At 47.3% G+C, this 16,892-nt stretch overlaps 1 protein-coding gene across 1 annotated transcript; it reads right to left on the reverse strand.

Annotated features, from left to right (window-relative positions):
• Positions 1 to 405: 405 nt before the first annotated feature.
• Positions 406 to 4,412, reverse strand: FAM43A (family with sequence similarity 43 member A). Its single transcript, XM_052638283.1, has one exon. The coding sequence runs from the start codon at positions 3,501 to 3,503 to the stop codon at positions 2,235 to 2,237; it is 1,269 nt and encodes a 422-aa protein (XP_052494243.1). The 5' UTR covers positions 3,504 to 4,412; the 3' UTR covers positions 406 to 2,234.
• Between the last annotated feature and the right edge of the window lie 12,480 nt (positions 4,413 to 16,892).

Here is a 16,892-nt window from a genome sequence, read left to right on the forward strand (position 1 = left end):
CCCTGATTAAGGCTCTCATCCGTTTCAAACAGCAGAGGAACCTGGCCGTGTATGGCAATAATTTGAAATGTGAGATTAAGCATGCAAACTAGTGATGGACCACATAGCTGACTTTCCTGACCTCTCTCTACCTGGGGGTTTGAAAACATCATTCAATAATGTGTATCTGAGGTATTCAGGAAAAAGGATAGGGACTCTCAACCAAGTCAAAATATAATAAAAGAGAAAGATAAAGATGGACCTTGTTCTAAGGCCCTCAAGAAGTGACTCTGAATATTTTTCAAATTCCCACCCACCCACACTTGCTTTTCTAATAAGGATCACCTATTAACTTCTGCTAATTAGGAAAAAAAATCTCTTCTCCCCACCCCCCCCACCTCTCCTTCCTCTATGGTTTCAGTGAATTCTAGACTCCTTAAGGATCACTGGGCGTATCTGCTCAGAACACATTTACAATGAAAACAAAACCAAGGGCCTCAGGACAGCAGGGAAGGCCAAGAGAGCAATCAATTTCTACGACATAGGGAAAAAGGGCCCACAGGGGCAAAGGGAAAAAAACAATTTGCAGAAGGCACAGTTTTGGCAGCATCTTATTACAGCTTCCAACTGATCGGGTGCAGCCAAACTCGAGACATCTGTTTGGAATTTACAACAGAAACAAACACAGAGCAAGCATGAAAACACTAAGACACACACACAGACCAAGCTCTAGCAGTCCTTCTCCGCCTTGACCTCCAAACCACTCTCCCACTGGGTCAGGCTGGCTTGTAGAAGGAAAGAAAATGGGCTTTTCCACCTGCTCCCCACCCCACTCCACCTGCACTGTGACTCATTCAAGCCATGACTAGAACTTAACTTTCCTTTCTCCTTGCTTTTCCTTTCAGGAAAAACAGAGATGCTCCCACTCCTTAAGAGAACCTCATAGGGACTTCCATCCATTCTCTAATTCTCATCTTTACAGCTCCTTGAGCTGTTTGGGAAGGAAAAGGTGAACCACAGGAGGTGGTAAAACCCTAGAAGACCTTGAAAGTTACCCCTCCCTAAATCATCTCACAGGTCTGGCAGTGAGGACCTGGCATCTCCAAGAATTGCCTCAAAGAGGTTAAAACAGCTGATGCTTATAGAACTGAATAAGCGAAGAATCCGGACCTAGCTGCGGTACCCAGAGTTTCAGAGGACAAGAAAGGCCCCAGACTACGCAAAAAGCAGGTTCCCCCTTCTCAATCACCTCCAAGCCCTTCGAAGGACAAAGACGAGCCTCCCAACCCTATCCTAGTCATAGTCACACCCTCTCCCGCCCACTCCCATGGCCAAGCATGTTCTGAAGCAGCTTTGGATGCTCACCTGTTCTGTCCAATTTTCCTCTTTATTCTCTTCCCCACTGGCGTGCAAACAGAACCAGAGCACGGCTACTCTTAAAAAATAACAAAATGTTTTATACACATTTCTGTATATACAACTGAACAACATTTTACATGTCCCTTTTGCACAGCAAAAGATATAAACATTGGACTCTGAGAACACAGTTATGTACAAGGAAACCAAAAAAGATGTCAAAAATACTTCACAACAGTGCAAAAATATTTTACACAGTATCACGGAGTGAGATCTTTTGAGCAGGAGCAAGGTGTGTGTGTTTCTTAAGGAAAACTTTTTCTAGGTATTAGATGTCAATAACTGTAAACAAAATGCGACTTTCTTTCACCCCTCTCCCTTCCCCACTAGTTATTTGAGGAATTTGGCAGAATTTCAAGGGTCTGAGTCTGAGGTAAACAACCCAAGCTCTCGCACCAAAAAGGCTGGGTCCAAGGAGGTGGCATTAAAGCCTCAAACACTGTGAAAGCAATTTAAAAAAAAAACAAAAACTGCCATGTCAATGACAACGCTAGGCCCTCCCAGATGGCCGGTGGGGGAGGAAGTTAACCCCTCCTCCTCAGGCCCCAGCTGCCCCACAAACAGGAAACTTGCTAACACCAGCGGCCTTTCCCTTCCCCAGACCCCAGATGGCGACCTCTTTCCCCTTCCTTGTAGGGTTCCCCTCCCCCGTATCTCCACTTGCAATCTGAGCCCCGCTTCAAACACAGCCATTTGTACGGGTGTAGAGAGGGAGGGTCTGGGCCTCAAGTGTCCCATTTCCCCTTTCCTGGGCCAGGTTGGGAGGTAAGGAAGTGGTGGAGAGACGCGTCTGGGTCACGATCGGGCGCCAGGGGCGCGCACAGGACATTGCTGGGAGCTCAGCCCGAGTGGGGCTCGTCTGGGCTGGAGCAGTCCGCAGGGCCGGATGGGTCCCCGGCGGTGGCAGTGTTGGCATCCGGGCCCCCTCCTTCAATGGAGCTCTCGCTACCCGTGCTCTCGCCCGACAGCAGGCGCGTCACCCGCAAGTCCGCCTGCAGGCTGTGCACGTCGTTGCCAAAGCTGAGCTCACCCAGGTCGTTAATAAGCTGCGAAAGCTCGACCCTCATGTCGGAGGTGCTGCCCAGCAGCAGAGGCGACCCAGCCTCAAGGCCCGGCGAGACCCCGCCGCCCCCTAGCGCCTCCTCGTGGCCACTCTCCAGCGTGTCCAGCAAGTCCCCGCATTCGAAGTGCATGGCCACCACCAGCGCCCGCTTCGCTTCGGCCTCTGGCTCTGCCGGCTCTCCCTCCCCAGCTCGGTCCTCCTCCTCCTCGGGGCAACCCTCCGCGTGCTCCTCTTCCTCTTCCTCCTGCAGCTCCTGCTCCTGCTGTTCGCCGAGCAGGTCCTCGGTGATGGAGCCGAGCTTGGGCGCACTTCGGCTGCGCTCCACCGGCGGTTTGTAGCAGCAGGGTCCGTGCAGGAGCAGCTTGCGCAGCGGCACTAGCGGGATGGTGTGAGCGCCAACCAGCTCCTGTTGCTGGTGACGCGCATCGTCCCGCCGCTTGAGCCGTTTAAATTCCGCCAGAGCGTTGGCCGACGTTTGGTAGAGCAGCAGGGCCATGGCCTGCGCCTTCTCGGGCTTCGACACGAGTACCGCGTGACAGCGCAGCATGACCGCCTTGTGCTTGAGCTCGTGCCGGTACACCCAGGCGAAGACCTTGGGCAGTCGCGCGTCCGCCACACAGTAGGTAACGCGGTGCAGCAGGTACAGGTGGCCAGGGCGCCGCAGCGCGCGCTCCTCGGCGTGCACCATGCGGATACCCTGCGCACTCACAGTCAGCTTCATCTTGGTGCCCTGACGGCCCGCCTCGCTCTTGCTCCAGATCTTGCCCACCGCTAGGTCGGTGCAGCCGTCGCCGCGCGCCTGGATGGTGGTGGCATTGCCCAGGTAGAGCACAGTATAAGTGGGGTCCTCGCTTGTGATGTGCAGTTTCTTGCGCTTGGAGCGGAACATGCTGCCCACCCGGCTGAGCGCGCCTTCGGGGCACGCCCTCGCTAGCGAGCTGAGCGCAGAGTAGTGCAGGCTCACCGCGTAGCCCTTGGGCTTGGACGCCTGCCGTGGCGGCGCCTCGGCCAGCAGCTCGAACTTGTGCTTCTTCCACGGCAGCATCTCCGGAGGGTGCCCCCGCGCAGCTGGGCGGCGGCGGCGGAGCGCCGGTTGAGATCCCGGCTGAGCCACCCGCCCCGGCCGGGCTCGGCCCGGGCAAGACCGAAAAATAAAACTGCTGGGAGTGGCCCAATCAGGAGTGGGGGCGGGGGAATGGGGGTGTATAAGGCTCGAGAACCCAGCAAAAGAGGTAGGGGTCGAATTTCTTTCTTTTTTTTTTTTTAAGATCTAACTGCAAGGGGGAGGAGGGAAGGAGCACACAGATTTACCCCAGCCTGAGCAGGATCAGGGCAGAGTCTTAAGCAGGCAAAATGAGAGAAAGACAGCACAAGAGTGGGGCGGAAAACGTCTTTAGAAAAAAAGAGATGTGCGCGTGCAAATAAATGAGAAAGCCCCCAGAAAAAGCAGCCGGGGTGGTGCGAGAATACGCAGGAACACCTCGGCGAAGGTGAATAAGGGCCCCCCTCTCACACACACACACAGTCGCTAGGGCCAGAAACCGCGGAAACTCAACCGCGAGTGTACCCAGGGGTCGCTACTCCCCACCTCCAAGGGGTGCTGGAGGCAGAGAGCCCCTTGGTTGAGCGGGTCCCAGAAGCAGTTGCTTGCCCCAAGTGCGCTCCGATGGTGGGTCCGGATGGCCGCGGCGGGCCCCGCGCAGCAATCCCCCCGTGGCTCACTGCATCTTCCCACAGGCAGGACGCCGAGGACTTGGGCTCCGCGGCTCACTGTTAGGGCTGGCTCGGCGGGGGCAGCGCGGGGCTCCGAGGGCCAGGCGTGCGCATGGTCGGCTCCCGGGACGGTCGCTACCTCATTTCTTTTCTCCGGAGGGTGTCTGACTCGGCTCCCGGGATACCCTGGCTCGGCTGCCAGCCTTTGCAGCGCGCCCTCTCCGGTGCTACGAGCGGTAGCTGCCTCGCCAGCCTCACATCCTTGCCGTCCGAGAGGAAGATCTCGGGTAAATATAGGCCGGCACAAACCATTCGCCGCGCGGGGACAGGGGAGGAGCAGAGACAAGGATCTGTTTCAGGCTTGGACGCCTCGCGGTTTGCCAATCTCTTAAAGGGATCTGGTTGCAGCCATTGGTTGGGGGAAAGGGGAGACCGCCCCAATCTGGCAATTTCATCCCAAATTTACCAATATCCCCTATATCTACAGAAATCTCCAAGACCTGGGGTTACCCCGCAGGAAAAGCAACTTGAATTCTGACACTCCACCCCCAGGCTGAATTGCAACTCACTAAATAAATGTATGTCTCCATCGAAACTTCTGGGGGAGGCGGTGGAAGGTGGGATTTAGACTCTAATATGCAAAAAGGTTGGGGAAATAGTAATTCTTTCTGTGTGTGAGAGCTTTCTGAGAATGACTGGGTGCTATTTTTTTCCGCAGAATTTTATTCTTTCAAAGAAAATAAAGAAGGGCAAAGAAAACATCTTTCACTCTCTTGGAGCCCTTTCTCCACAGGTGAAGAGCAGATAGTGAAAAGAGAGATGAGTGGTAATAAGATGGTTGGAGTGAACACTAAAGTATGTATTTGATAAATAAGCTCCTAACTCCCAGCAGTGGCCCTGCCTTCTGTCAGGGCCTAAGCGGGAGAGCACTTTTCTGAGATATACACAGTTTCTAAATAAACCTGGTGTGGGGTGAAGAACTCAGTTTACTTTGGCTTGCCAGTCATTTAGTTTTATTACATCACTATCACATTATGGATGAAAATTCCTAGTAAAAATTCAAATGACTTTTATTTGTTTCAAATAATGCCCACCCACCCTCCATGAGAATGATTAATCATTCTCTTCTCTTGTGCCAGCTTGACACTGTCGCTGTAATCATCTGGCCGGCTTGACCCTTGGTTAGTAACTCATTTCTGGGCCTTTGACACCACCAGCTTTCCTCTATGGTCTACTCACTCAAAGCAAAAGCGCCTGTAGCGGGAATGTGTAATCATTGTCCTGATAACCCTGCATGGAGCACCCAAACTCATCCCACAGGAGAACAATAGACCCTCCCACTCTCCAGGCCCAGGCTTCTGCGGATCTGGATGTTTCTGGCTTCCGTGCCAGGTCCTGATCTCAGTACAACCATAATCCCTCTTGGGGATTCTCTGGCCCTCTATTTTTGCTAACTTTTAACCTTTCTTTGAAAGTAAGTGAAATTCACTCAGTTGTATCCAACTCTTTGCGACCTCATGCACTGTATGTCCATGGAATTCTCCAGGCCAGAATACTGGAGTCGGTAGCCTTTTCCTTCTCCAGGGATCTTCCCAACCCAGGGATCGAACCCAGGTCTCCCGCACTGCAGGCAGATTCTTTACCAGCTGAGCCATGACTCAATTTGCTAGAGTCATTGGTACTGAATTTCAGTTTAACTAACTTTCCTGAGTACCTTTTGGTACCAGGCCCTGAACTGGGATCTGACAGACCTAATTCCTGTCTTCAAGAAACTCCCAGTCCAGTGAAGGATATAAACTTCACCCAACTCTGGGCTTCTGCTGGAACGTAAATTCTATGAGAGCACCCTGTCTGCCCCAGTGCCTGGCACCACTTAATTGTTGAATGAATGAATGAAACATGCAGGTAAACAAGAAGACGGAGTGGATCAAATGCCCTGCGAAGATCCCAGAGTACTCTGAGAAGCTGGAGAAGAGAAGATTCTTTGTGACTAGGAAAATCAAAGGAGGTTCCACAGAGGTGGTTATGTTTAGAATGAACGAGACATCCCCAAGCCGGAAAGAGTTAAAGGGCTTTCCAGATATAGCAAACATAGAACATAAAAATGCACATGTGCAGTTGAGGCTGGCATTTAATAACAATGAAACAGGAGAACTCTCCTGGTGGCTCAGTGGTTAAGAGTCCACCTGCCAATGCAGGGGACGTGGGTTCCATCCCTTGCCTAGGAAGATTCTACACGCCATGGGACAACTAAGCCCATGTGCCACAACTAACGAGGCCCACCTGCCCTTCAACCTGTGCTCTGCAACAAGAGAAGCCCCAGCAATGAGAAGATCACACTGCAACCACAGAACAGCCCCTGCTCTCCGCAACTAGAGAAAGCCTGCATCCAGCAGCAAAGACCCAGGGCAGCCAAAACAAAATAAATCAAATAGTTTCTTTAAGTGAAAGAGGAAAATTTCCTGATCAAACAAGGAATTCTCCTGATCATGCTTTCTGGGCTCTCCTAGTCTCTGAGAGAAGGAATGGCCTTTTCATGGCTGGCTGGGCCCAGAATGTCATTAGACCAGAGCTATAATGACTTACCCCTCAACTGCACTGATAGGTTAATGGAGGCAAGGTGTTGGAAGGAGCTGGTTAGGACTGTAATAAGCCACTTAAACCAAGGTTAATTCCTCTTCTGCTTGCATTTCAGGAATATCTTATAGTGTCAATGAAGTAGAGAGAGTAAGTGGTCCAAACAAAAAAAATCCTATAAAAAACACACCAAATTAACTTGTGCTTCCCTGGTGGCTCAGAGGTTAAAGCGTCTGCCTCTAACGGGAGACCTGGGTTCGATCCCTGGGTCGGGAAGATCCGCTGGAGAAGGAAATGGCAACCCACTCCAGTATTCTTGCCTGGAGAATCCCATGGACGGAGGAGCCTGGTGGGCTAGAGTCCATGGGGTCGCAAAGAGTCAGACATGACTGAGCAACTTAAGTGACCTTTAGCTAGTCCATATCTCAAAGTCTAGACTCTACAAAAGCAGACATCATGTCCAAGCAGTTAACATTTCCAAATTACTCAAAGGTCCAAGGATTACGACAAGGCTGTATATTGTCACCCCGCTTATTTAACTTCTATGCAGAGTACATCATGAGAAACGTTGGGCTGGAAGAAGCACAAGCTGGAATCAAGATTGCCAGGAGAAATATCATCTTCCGATATGCAGATGATACCATATTAATGGCAGAAAGCAGAGAGGAACTAAAGAGCCTCTTGATGAGGGCGAAAGAGGAGAGTGAAAAAACTGCCTTAAAACTCAACATTTGAAAACTAAGATCATGGCATCCAGTCCCATCACTTCATGGCAAATAGAACGGGAAAAAGTGGAAGCAGTGACAGATTTTATTTTCTTGGGCTCCAAAATCACTGTGGATGGTGACTGCAATCATGAAAATTAAAAGACACTTGCTCATAGGAAGGAAAGCTATGGCAAACTTAGACAGCACATTAAAAAGCAGAGACGTCACTTTGCCGACAAAGTTCCATATAGTCAAAGCTATGGTTTTTCCAGTAGTCATGTACTGATGTGAGAATTGGACCATAAAGAAAGCTGAGTGCTGAAGAATTGATGCTTTCAAATTGCGGTGCTGGAGAAGACTCTTGAGAGTCCCTTGGATTGCAAGGAGATCAAACCAGTCAATCCTAAAGGAAATCAACCCTGAATATTCTAATGAAGGATTGATGCTGAAGCTGATAGGCTCCAATACTTTGGCCACCTGATGCGAAAAGCCAACTCATTGGAAAAGACCCTGATGCTGGGAAAGATGGAAGGCAAAAGGAGAAGGGGGCGGCAAGAGGATGAGATGATTAGATAGCATCACCGACCGACTGAATGGATGTGAATTTGAGCAAACTCTGGGAGACAGTGAAGGACAGAGGAGCCTGGTATGCTATAGTCCGTGGAGTCGCAGAGTTGGACACGACTTCATGACTGAACAAAAATGAACAACAACCAAGGATCAGAAGGGTTTAGGGAGGAAGTGGAGGCGCTGGTGATGGGAGCTAGGGCTTGTCTCAGCCTCCACGAGAGGCACCTCCTGGGCTTCCTGCAGTGGCAGAGAAACCAGTGGTGCACAGCAGCAGGGAGGACTCCACTGGCGGGCCAGGCTTTCCAGCAGACCCAATGTCCCAGACGCACAGGCTCACAGAGCTGCTCCTGGGCTATCTTCTTAGTAAGCTTATTTTCAACCTGGGAGGACAGAGAAGGTTTAGGCAAATATGAGCACTCCGATGTGTAAGACACACAGCGTGTAGACCTGAGATGTGGAACAGTTCCAGAATAGGCCTCAGCAAAGTCAGCTGGCAAGGGCTGACCGAAGCTGCATGGACCATAGGCTGCTTTTTATGACACTGCCCCATCTACTGGTGCCAGGCAAAAGTGACACTTGGTGAAACATTTTCTCACAGAACCAGATAAGACAGCAGTTGAATCAACACACAGCCAAGTCACAGCTGGAAAGAAACCCAGCCTCTAACATAACATCTAAGAGTAAGCCTTTAAGCTTGCACGAAGCTTTGGGGCTGGCTTTCTCCCACCTTATTTCTCGCATAATGCTCTTCCTGCTTGGTCCCCCTCCCCCTGTATCCCACTGAATGAACATTGGCTTCAGCCATGACAAATGACATACCTGGGATCTTCAAAGTCATTCAACAAATATTTGTTGAGAGTGCACTGTGGATGTGATGTCATTGCTGGGGACACTGCACCAAAGCTGACAGACAGGCCTTTGCCCTCACGGGATTCATATCCTGTGGCGAGGCAGATAACAAGCAAACAAACAACTGAGAAAATATCAGGTAGTGAAGAGTCTCTGAAGAAAAGAAAGCAATGTTAGGAGTAGCAAGTAGCTGGTTTAGACTGCAGAGCCAGGGAAGGCCTCTCTGGGCAGAGACCTGGATGGGATGAAGCCAGCCAGACAAAGAAATGGAGAGAGAACATTCCAACCTGTGATGGCCAAAATGGTAGTAGTCATGGGCCAAATGCTGCTAATAAGCACCTGAAAAGTACTGGGTCCAAATTGAAATATGATGCAAACATGAAATACACTCAATATTTTAAAGACCAGATGTATAGAACAGTCTTTTGGACTCTGTGGGAGAGGGAGAGGGTGGGATGATTTGGGAGAATGGCATTGAAACATGTATAATATCATATAAGAAACGAATCGCCAGTCTAGGTTTGATGCAGGATACAGGATGCTTGGGGCTGGTGCACTGGGATGACCCAGAGAGATAGTACGGGGAGGGAGGTGGGAGGGGGGTTCAGGATTGGGAACTCATGTACACCCGTGGCAGATTCATGTTGATGTATGGCAAAACCAATACAGTATTGTAAAATAAAGTAAAATTTTAAAAAAATAATAGAGACCTAGATAGGAATGTAAAATATTCAATAATTTTATAGCAATTACATATTAAATGATAATATTTTGGCTTGTAGATTTAGTAGAATATGCTATTAAAATTAATTTTTCCCATTTCCCTTTACTTCTTTTTTTTTTTTTAATTTAAAAATCTTTAATTCTTACATGCGTTCCCAAACATGAACCCTTTACTTCTTTAATGTGGCTGCTGGAACATTTAAAACCATGCATTTGGACAGCTCTGTGCTAGGCAGAGGGCACAGCCAGTGTGAAGACCCCAAGGTGGGAATGACTCCAGTGGGTCCAAGGACTCTCCAACTTCAAAATCTTACTGTGAGATTACAGCCTCTTACCCTTCCAGCCCTCTTCATTCCTGACTCCTATCACATCAGCATTCTTCACAGAGCAGACTCACCCCCTGGCTGTATCAGAATTCCGTGGAAAAATTCCTGGATCCCACCCATAAACCAGAATATCTAGAGTTAGAGGTTGGGAATATGTGTGCTTCAACTTCTCATGATTGAACAGATACTGAAGTGCAGGGAGCTATGCGCTAGCCCACTTCATTTTTCCCACTATCAACCTATTCCTAATCTCTTATCCTTGCCCTCCTCCTCATCCAGGACCTTCTAGATGAGCATCAGGTTCACAATTTCTGTGCACTGTATCCACTCCTTCCCTGGATTACTACCACCGTCTCTGTGCCCTGCTCCTGGAGTCAGAATACTGAGTAGAATCCTCCAGTTGTTCAGACAGGGCCTTGACACATTCTGACCATCCTAACTAGGCAGAGTGATCACCACCACCACCAACATAAAGAAGGCTGAGCACAAAGAATTGATGCTTTTCAACTGTGGTGTTGGAGAAGACTCTTGAGAGTCCCTTGGACTGCAAAGAGATCAAACCAGTCAGTCTTGAATATTCATTGGAAGAACTGATGCTGAAGCTCCAATACTTTGGCCACCTGATTTTCACAGAGTGAACTCATTAGAAAAGACCCTGATGCTGGAAAAGATTGAAGGCAGGAGGAGAAGGGGACGAAAGAGGATGAGATGGCTGGATGGCATCGCTGACTCCATGGACATGAGTTTGAACAAGTTCTAGGAAATGGCAAAGGACACCAGGGAAGCCTGGTGTGCTGCAGTCCATGGGGTTGCAAAGAGTCAGACACGACTGAGCGACTGAACATCAACCACAACCACCAACAGCAACCTCACCCCCACCACAGATGCCTATGTCCTAACCCCCAGAATCCATGAATAAGTTACAGTACATGGCAAAGGGAAAGGAAGATTGTAAATGGAATTAAGGTTGCCAACCAACTGGAAATAACCGGGGAAAATAGCTTAAGTTATCCAGATGGGCTCATTCTAATCACCATGGTCCGTGAAAGTGGATATCTACAAGAACATTGTGCTGAAGTGAAACCCTAATGACAGAACACAGGCTGGGGATTGCCAGGGGCTGGAGGGATGGAGGAACGGGGAGCAAGTGCTTAATGTATGCAGGCTTTCCTTTGGGGTGATGAAAATGTTATGAAGCTTGACAGAGGTGGTGGTTGCATAACATTTTGAATATACTAAATACCACTTAATTATTCCCTTTAACAGGGATAATTTTATGTTACATCAATTTTTAAAAATGAAAGCAGGATGTAAGAGAGTTAGAGTGGTGTCATATTTTAGATTCCACCTATAAGGGATATCATATGGTATTTGTCCTTTTCTGACTTCAGTATGATAATCTATAGGTCCATCCATGTTGCTAGAAATGACTTTATTTCATTCTTTTTAAGGCTGAGTAGTATTCCATTGGATATGTGTACCACGTCTTCTTTATCCATTCACCTATTAATGGTTTCCATGTCTTGGCTACTATGAATAGTGCTGCAAGGAACACAGAATTGCATGTATCTTTTTGAATTATAGTTTTGTCTGGACATAAGTGGAACTGCAGATCATACGCCAATTCTATTTTTAGTTTTTTGGAGGAAACTCCATACTGTTTTCCATAGTGGCTGCACCAATTTACATTCCCACCAACAATGTAGGAGTGTTCTTTTTTCTCCACACCATTTATTATTTGTAGGCTTCTTTGATGATGGCCATTCTAATCAATGTGAGGTGGTATCTCATGGTAGTTTTGATCTGCATTTCTCTAATAATTGACAATGTTGAGCATCTTCTCATGTGCCTGTTGGCCATCTGTATGTCTTCTTTGGAGAAATGTCTACTTAGATCTTCTTCCCATTTTTTCAATTGGATTTTGTTATTGTTGTCACTGAGTTGTATGAGCTGTTTGTATGAACTATTTTGGAAATGAAGCCCTTGTAGGTCACATCATTTGCAAATATTTTTTCCCAGGCTATGCTCTTGGCATTGAGTCAGGTCAGGGACTGAGTCTGGAGGACCTTGAATAGCAGGTAGAGGCATCTTGCAAGCTGGGTGAGTCACTGGAGGCCTTTGAGTAGGGATATGCTGTGATCAGAGTCAGAGCTCAGACACCCATGTCCCAGCTCTGACTCATTGAGGGTCCCAGAGCAAGATGCTGCCTCTTCCTGGGCCCTCTCCTTCCTGCTTGTGAGCTGAGCAAATTCCCCTCTGGTTCTAAGATCATAAGAAGCTATGTTGGCTTTCGAAGGCTGCCATAACAAATTACCATAAACAGAACGGCTGAAAATAATAGAGTTTTTTTTCTCTCATAGCTCCTGAGGCTAGTAGAAGATAGCATCCTTCCTTGCCTCTTCCTAGCTTCTGCAATCCCTGGCATTCCTTGGCTTGTAGACACATCACCCCCGTCTCTGCCTTCCTCCTCTGATGATGTTCTCCCCTGATTTTGTATCTTTTCTGTGTGTGCCCAAATTTGTGTTTTCTTATAGAGACATCTGTCATTGCAGTAGGCCCCACTCTAGTCACATGTAACCCTGTCTTCACTTTAGTACATCTGCAAAGATCCTATTTTCAAATAATATCTTATCAGGTTAAGACTGGAATCTCTATTTTTGAAAGACAGCATTCAACTCAAAGCAAAGGGCATAATAGGAAACTGCAAGGGTAAGAGAAGAAAATAGACAGACTAGATGTCTATAAACTCTGGAGGTCATCCTGTGTCCTAAGGCCCCAAAAATGTTCTCACATTTTTTTTTACTTTGCTTGCCTTGAAGCCCCGCGTTTCATGCACTGCTTGCTTGAAATGTTTACCACCTGGAGAAGGGCCTGGCAGAAATGCAAAGACATAAGAAGGCAGTCAAGAGAAGTGAAACTATGAGCATTGCAAGTGAGCCTTTCTCATCAGCACCACCAGACGCAAGGAATGAATGCCAAGTTTGTTCCCTCGAAAGGCAGAGAGAGGACAGAGAAACTGCTAGGCTGGCATGGTTATCTTTAAAACTGGAGCCTTCAATCTTCACATTTTCATTTGTGCTAGTCAGTTCAGTTCAGTCGCTCAGTCATGTCTGACTCTTTGCATCCCACGGACAGCAGCATGCCAGGCCTCCCTATCACCAACTCCCAGAGCTTGCTCAAACTCATGTCCATTGAGTTGGTGATACCATCCAACCATTTTCCTTCTGTCGCCCCCTTCTCCTCCCACCTGCAATCTTTCCCAACACCAGGGTCTTTTCTAATGAGTCAGCTGTTTGCATCAGGTGGCCAAAATATTGGAGCTTCGGCTTCATCATCAGTCCTTCCAATGAATAAGTGCTGGCAGTACTTGTGAATAATAATGACCACATTTGCTAGATCGTTGGCTCATGATGCCCTTGACCCTTACATGACAAAGAGGGCAGGATGTACTCTTCTTCCTGGGTTATATAGTGAAGGTACCATGCTGATATTGCCAGCCTAGGCACCTTCTCTGAGATCATCATTGTGCCACTAGTATTTCAGATATTGGAGGGAAACAAAGGGTGGCATAAGCAGGAAGGGCAAGGAGTCTATTAGCTAAGAACCTTACCTAATCGAGCACCTTAGTGATTATCTATTCCAACACCCACTTTGAAGCATGAGCCTACTTGAGAACATCCCGATGCTTGATTATTTAGCATTTGCTTAAACACCTCCAGCGACAGAGAGCTCACTCCCTTTCAAAGCTGTCATTCCATCTTTGAACCTCTTCAATTGTAAGAAGGCTTACACAGGTTGAAATGGCAACTCTGTAGTTTCTCCCTATTTGTTCTAGTTCCACTTGCTTTGTCAGAACAATCCTCTCCTGTCCCTATGACAGTCCTTCAGATAAACAGAAACAGCCCTATGTATTTTCTCCTGACTCTATTCACACTTCCTCCAACTTTTTCTCATTTCCCTGCCATCCAAGTGTACCTGCTAACATTATCGATGTATCTATTAAAATGATTTAGGGGAGGGGCCACAGTTAGAGACAAACAGTGAAATCTCAGTGGTCAGAAGCCCCTCCCAGTGGATTAGGGTCTTACTTATAGTTCATCACTCCACCACTGACTTGAGCTATTTAACCTTGGATGAGTCCCTCTGTTGGACTGATGACCACTAAAATATAAGCTCATGGGAGCAGGGAATTCGTCCATTGCTGAACCCCAAAGACTAGTAATGAATGAATGAATGAACAAATGAAAGAAACCTGGCACTTTCCATCTGAAGATTTTAGAGTTGCTGATTATTCATTCTACTAGGAGCCTTCTTTATTTTGTATTACTTCACTGAACTTTACTGGATCTCAATTTGTACTGCTAAAAGTTCAGAAAACTGACAGTGCCCTTTCTTACTTGCTGTTGTGAGGGAAAAAATAATATTCATCTGTGAATAAAAAGAAAAAAAAACAGAAATTCCACATATAACTCCAAGAGTTGGGGAAAATTCATGGGTTCAGATACAGTACACATAGGATCTTGTAGCCTGCCCACCAAAACGAGAGGTCTTTTACATGTTCCATTGAACACACAGTGACTCGCACAAGCGGGAAAGCAATGTTTGAAGTGACTCAAACTTTCCATTTATAGTCACTGCTGAACTACTGAAACTTGTTTATGTGTAGGAATCCACCCATTTTCGACAGGGATAAATTGAGAATCGTAGATAATCGAAGGGCGTTTCCTACTGATTCAGTGACTCTGTAGAGACTGCCAGACTTCTATTTTCACAACTCTCAGGTTTATGCAAACTGCTTTAATGTCCTTGTGGAAGAAGTTGGTGTAGAGAATGGGAAAGAGGGAGGGCAAGGTTGCAAGCTTGCCTTGGGATCATTTTTCTGCCACTGACACATTATTGGCCAAGGGGTGAAAACCAAAACAGAAACCCACCCACTCATCCCACTCCATCCCCAGAGAGAGGTGGAGCTCAGAAGCACAAGAGTGTGAAGCTGGAGAGCAGAAAGCTGCTCCAAGGTTTATTCCTGCATGTGGGTTTGGGGGACTTGGAATTGCATTTGTTGAATCACAGTAAATCAAGAATGAGGAACACCCCATATTGCTATTTGGAAACTGAACAGGAGGCTCCAAATCTCCAAATCAATGCACCATTCCCCAAGAGTCAGCTATTTAGGGAATCTTGGCCTCAACAGGTCTCAGCTATATGGGGTATTAGAAAGATCTGACTAGTCTTCCAGACACAAACATTTCCACTGTCGTGACAAAGTGATGAAGGGAGTTTGGCTGGGTTGTGTTGTTCCCTGAAGTGTGTGGGTGGAATGGCTTTTGTAGTTAGAGGGTAGGGACTGGGCTGATTCATCTTTGCAACTTCCTCACTCAGGAGCAGCAACCAATACCTTCTCCACCCTTGACCATCACCATCATCACTCCCTGTGCCCCCATTTCACTTTGTTCCTCTGAATCTAGATCCCACAATCGTGTCTCATCAGCATCCTCAATTCCCCTTCCTCCTTGCCCTCTCACTGAACTAGCCTCATAATCCTTCAGTATGAACCAATTATACATCTGGAATCTCACCAGCATTGTCCAATTGTTGGGGAAAAAAATTGTTCAGTTGTGAAAATGAACACAAAATACTAGGCAATGATCTTGCAGCATTATCTCATTTACTACCTCTGCAGGACAGGAATTATTATTATCTTCATTAACCAGATAAGAAAGCTGAGATTTAGTTTTTTGTCAGTGGTAGATTTGAGGAGTATCTCAGGGGGGAGTAGACTTTTTTTAATGCCTTACTTCTTTGTCAGCTAAGAGTAGTTGTTGACATTTTACGATGCCAGTGTCTTTTTGATGCCCTATCTTGATTAAATTATCACTTTATTTGATCCAGATTTTTTGAAGCCTAGGAGAAGAATGACAATAGAAACCAAAAGTGTTTGTTTTCCTTAAATTGCTGAAGGTGACAAAATCTGGAAGAGGAAATGAAGGTGAAGTCCCCAGTTTCTAACTGAGCTCTAGGTGGCAGGTTTGTTTACATCCTGTCATTATTATTGTCACTAGAATATAAAGTTCATTGAATCTTGCTTTATGAGTTAGTTTTGTCCACTGAGCCCTGGTGGCTCAGGGTAAAGCCCCTGCCTGAAACGCAGTAAACCTGGGTTCGATCCCTGGGTCAGAAAGATCCCCTGGAGAAGGAAGCGGCAGCCCATCCCAGTACTCTTGCCCGGAAAATCCCATGGACAGCGGGGCCTGGTAGGCTACAGTCCATGGGGTCGCAAAGAGTCAGACATGACTGGGCAAATTCATTTTCTTTCTTTCTTTCTTTATCCACTCAGCTCTAAGAGAATGCCAGAAACTCTCTCTTCCATCTTAGTTCTGGAGATGATGTTCAGGTTTTGGGGTTTTTTGTTTTAGTTATCCAATTTTATTGTATGTTATTGTGGCCATGCCTCAATGCATGTACGATCTTAGTTCTTGACCAGGGATCCAACCCATGCCCCCTGCAGTGGAAGGGTGGAGTCTTAATCAGTAGACTGCCACAGAAATTCCTCAGGTTTTTTTTACAGATATGCTGTCTCTAAGTTGAGAGATGGGAGAAAGCACATTCTAATGCTTTCCTTCACTGATCCATGAGCACCACCTTCCCAAAGCCATGCCGACTGCTACATGGTTTGTCAGCAATCCTTTGAGTGTTTCCCAAAGTGAAGTGAAGTCGCTCCGTCGTGTCCGACTCTTTGCGACCCCATGGACTGTAGCCTACAAGGCTTTTCAGTCCATGAGATTTTCCAGGCAAGAATACTGGAGTGGGTTGCCATTACCAAAGTGAAGTGAAGTTGCTCAGTCGTGTCCGACTCTTTGCGACCCCATGGACTGTAGCCCACCAAACTCCTCTGTCTATGGAGTTCTCCAGGCAAGAATACTGAAGTGGGTTGCCATTTCCTTCTCCAGGAGATCTTCCCGACCCAAGAAT

The sequence above is a fragment of the Budorcas taxicolor genome, chromosome 1 (genome assembly GCF_023091745.1).
Source record: "Budorcas taxicolor isolate Tak-1 chromosome 1, Takin1.1, whole genome shotgun sequence".
Taxonomy (NCBI): Eukaryota; Metazoa; Chordata; class Mammalia; order Artiodactyla; family Bovidae; genus Budorcas; species Budorcas taxicolor.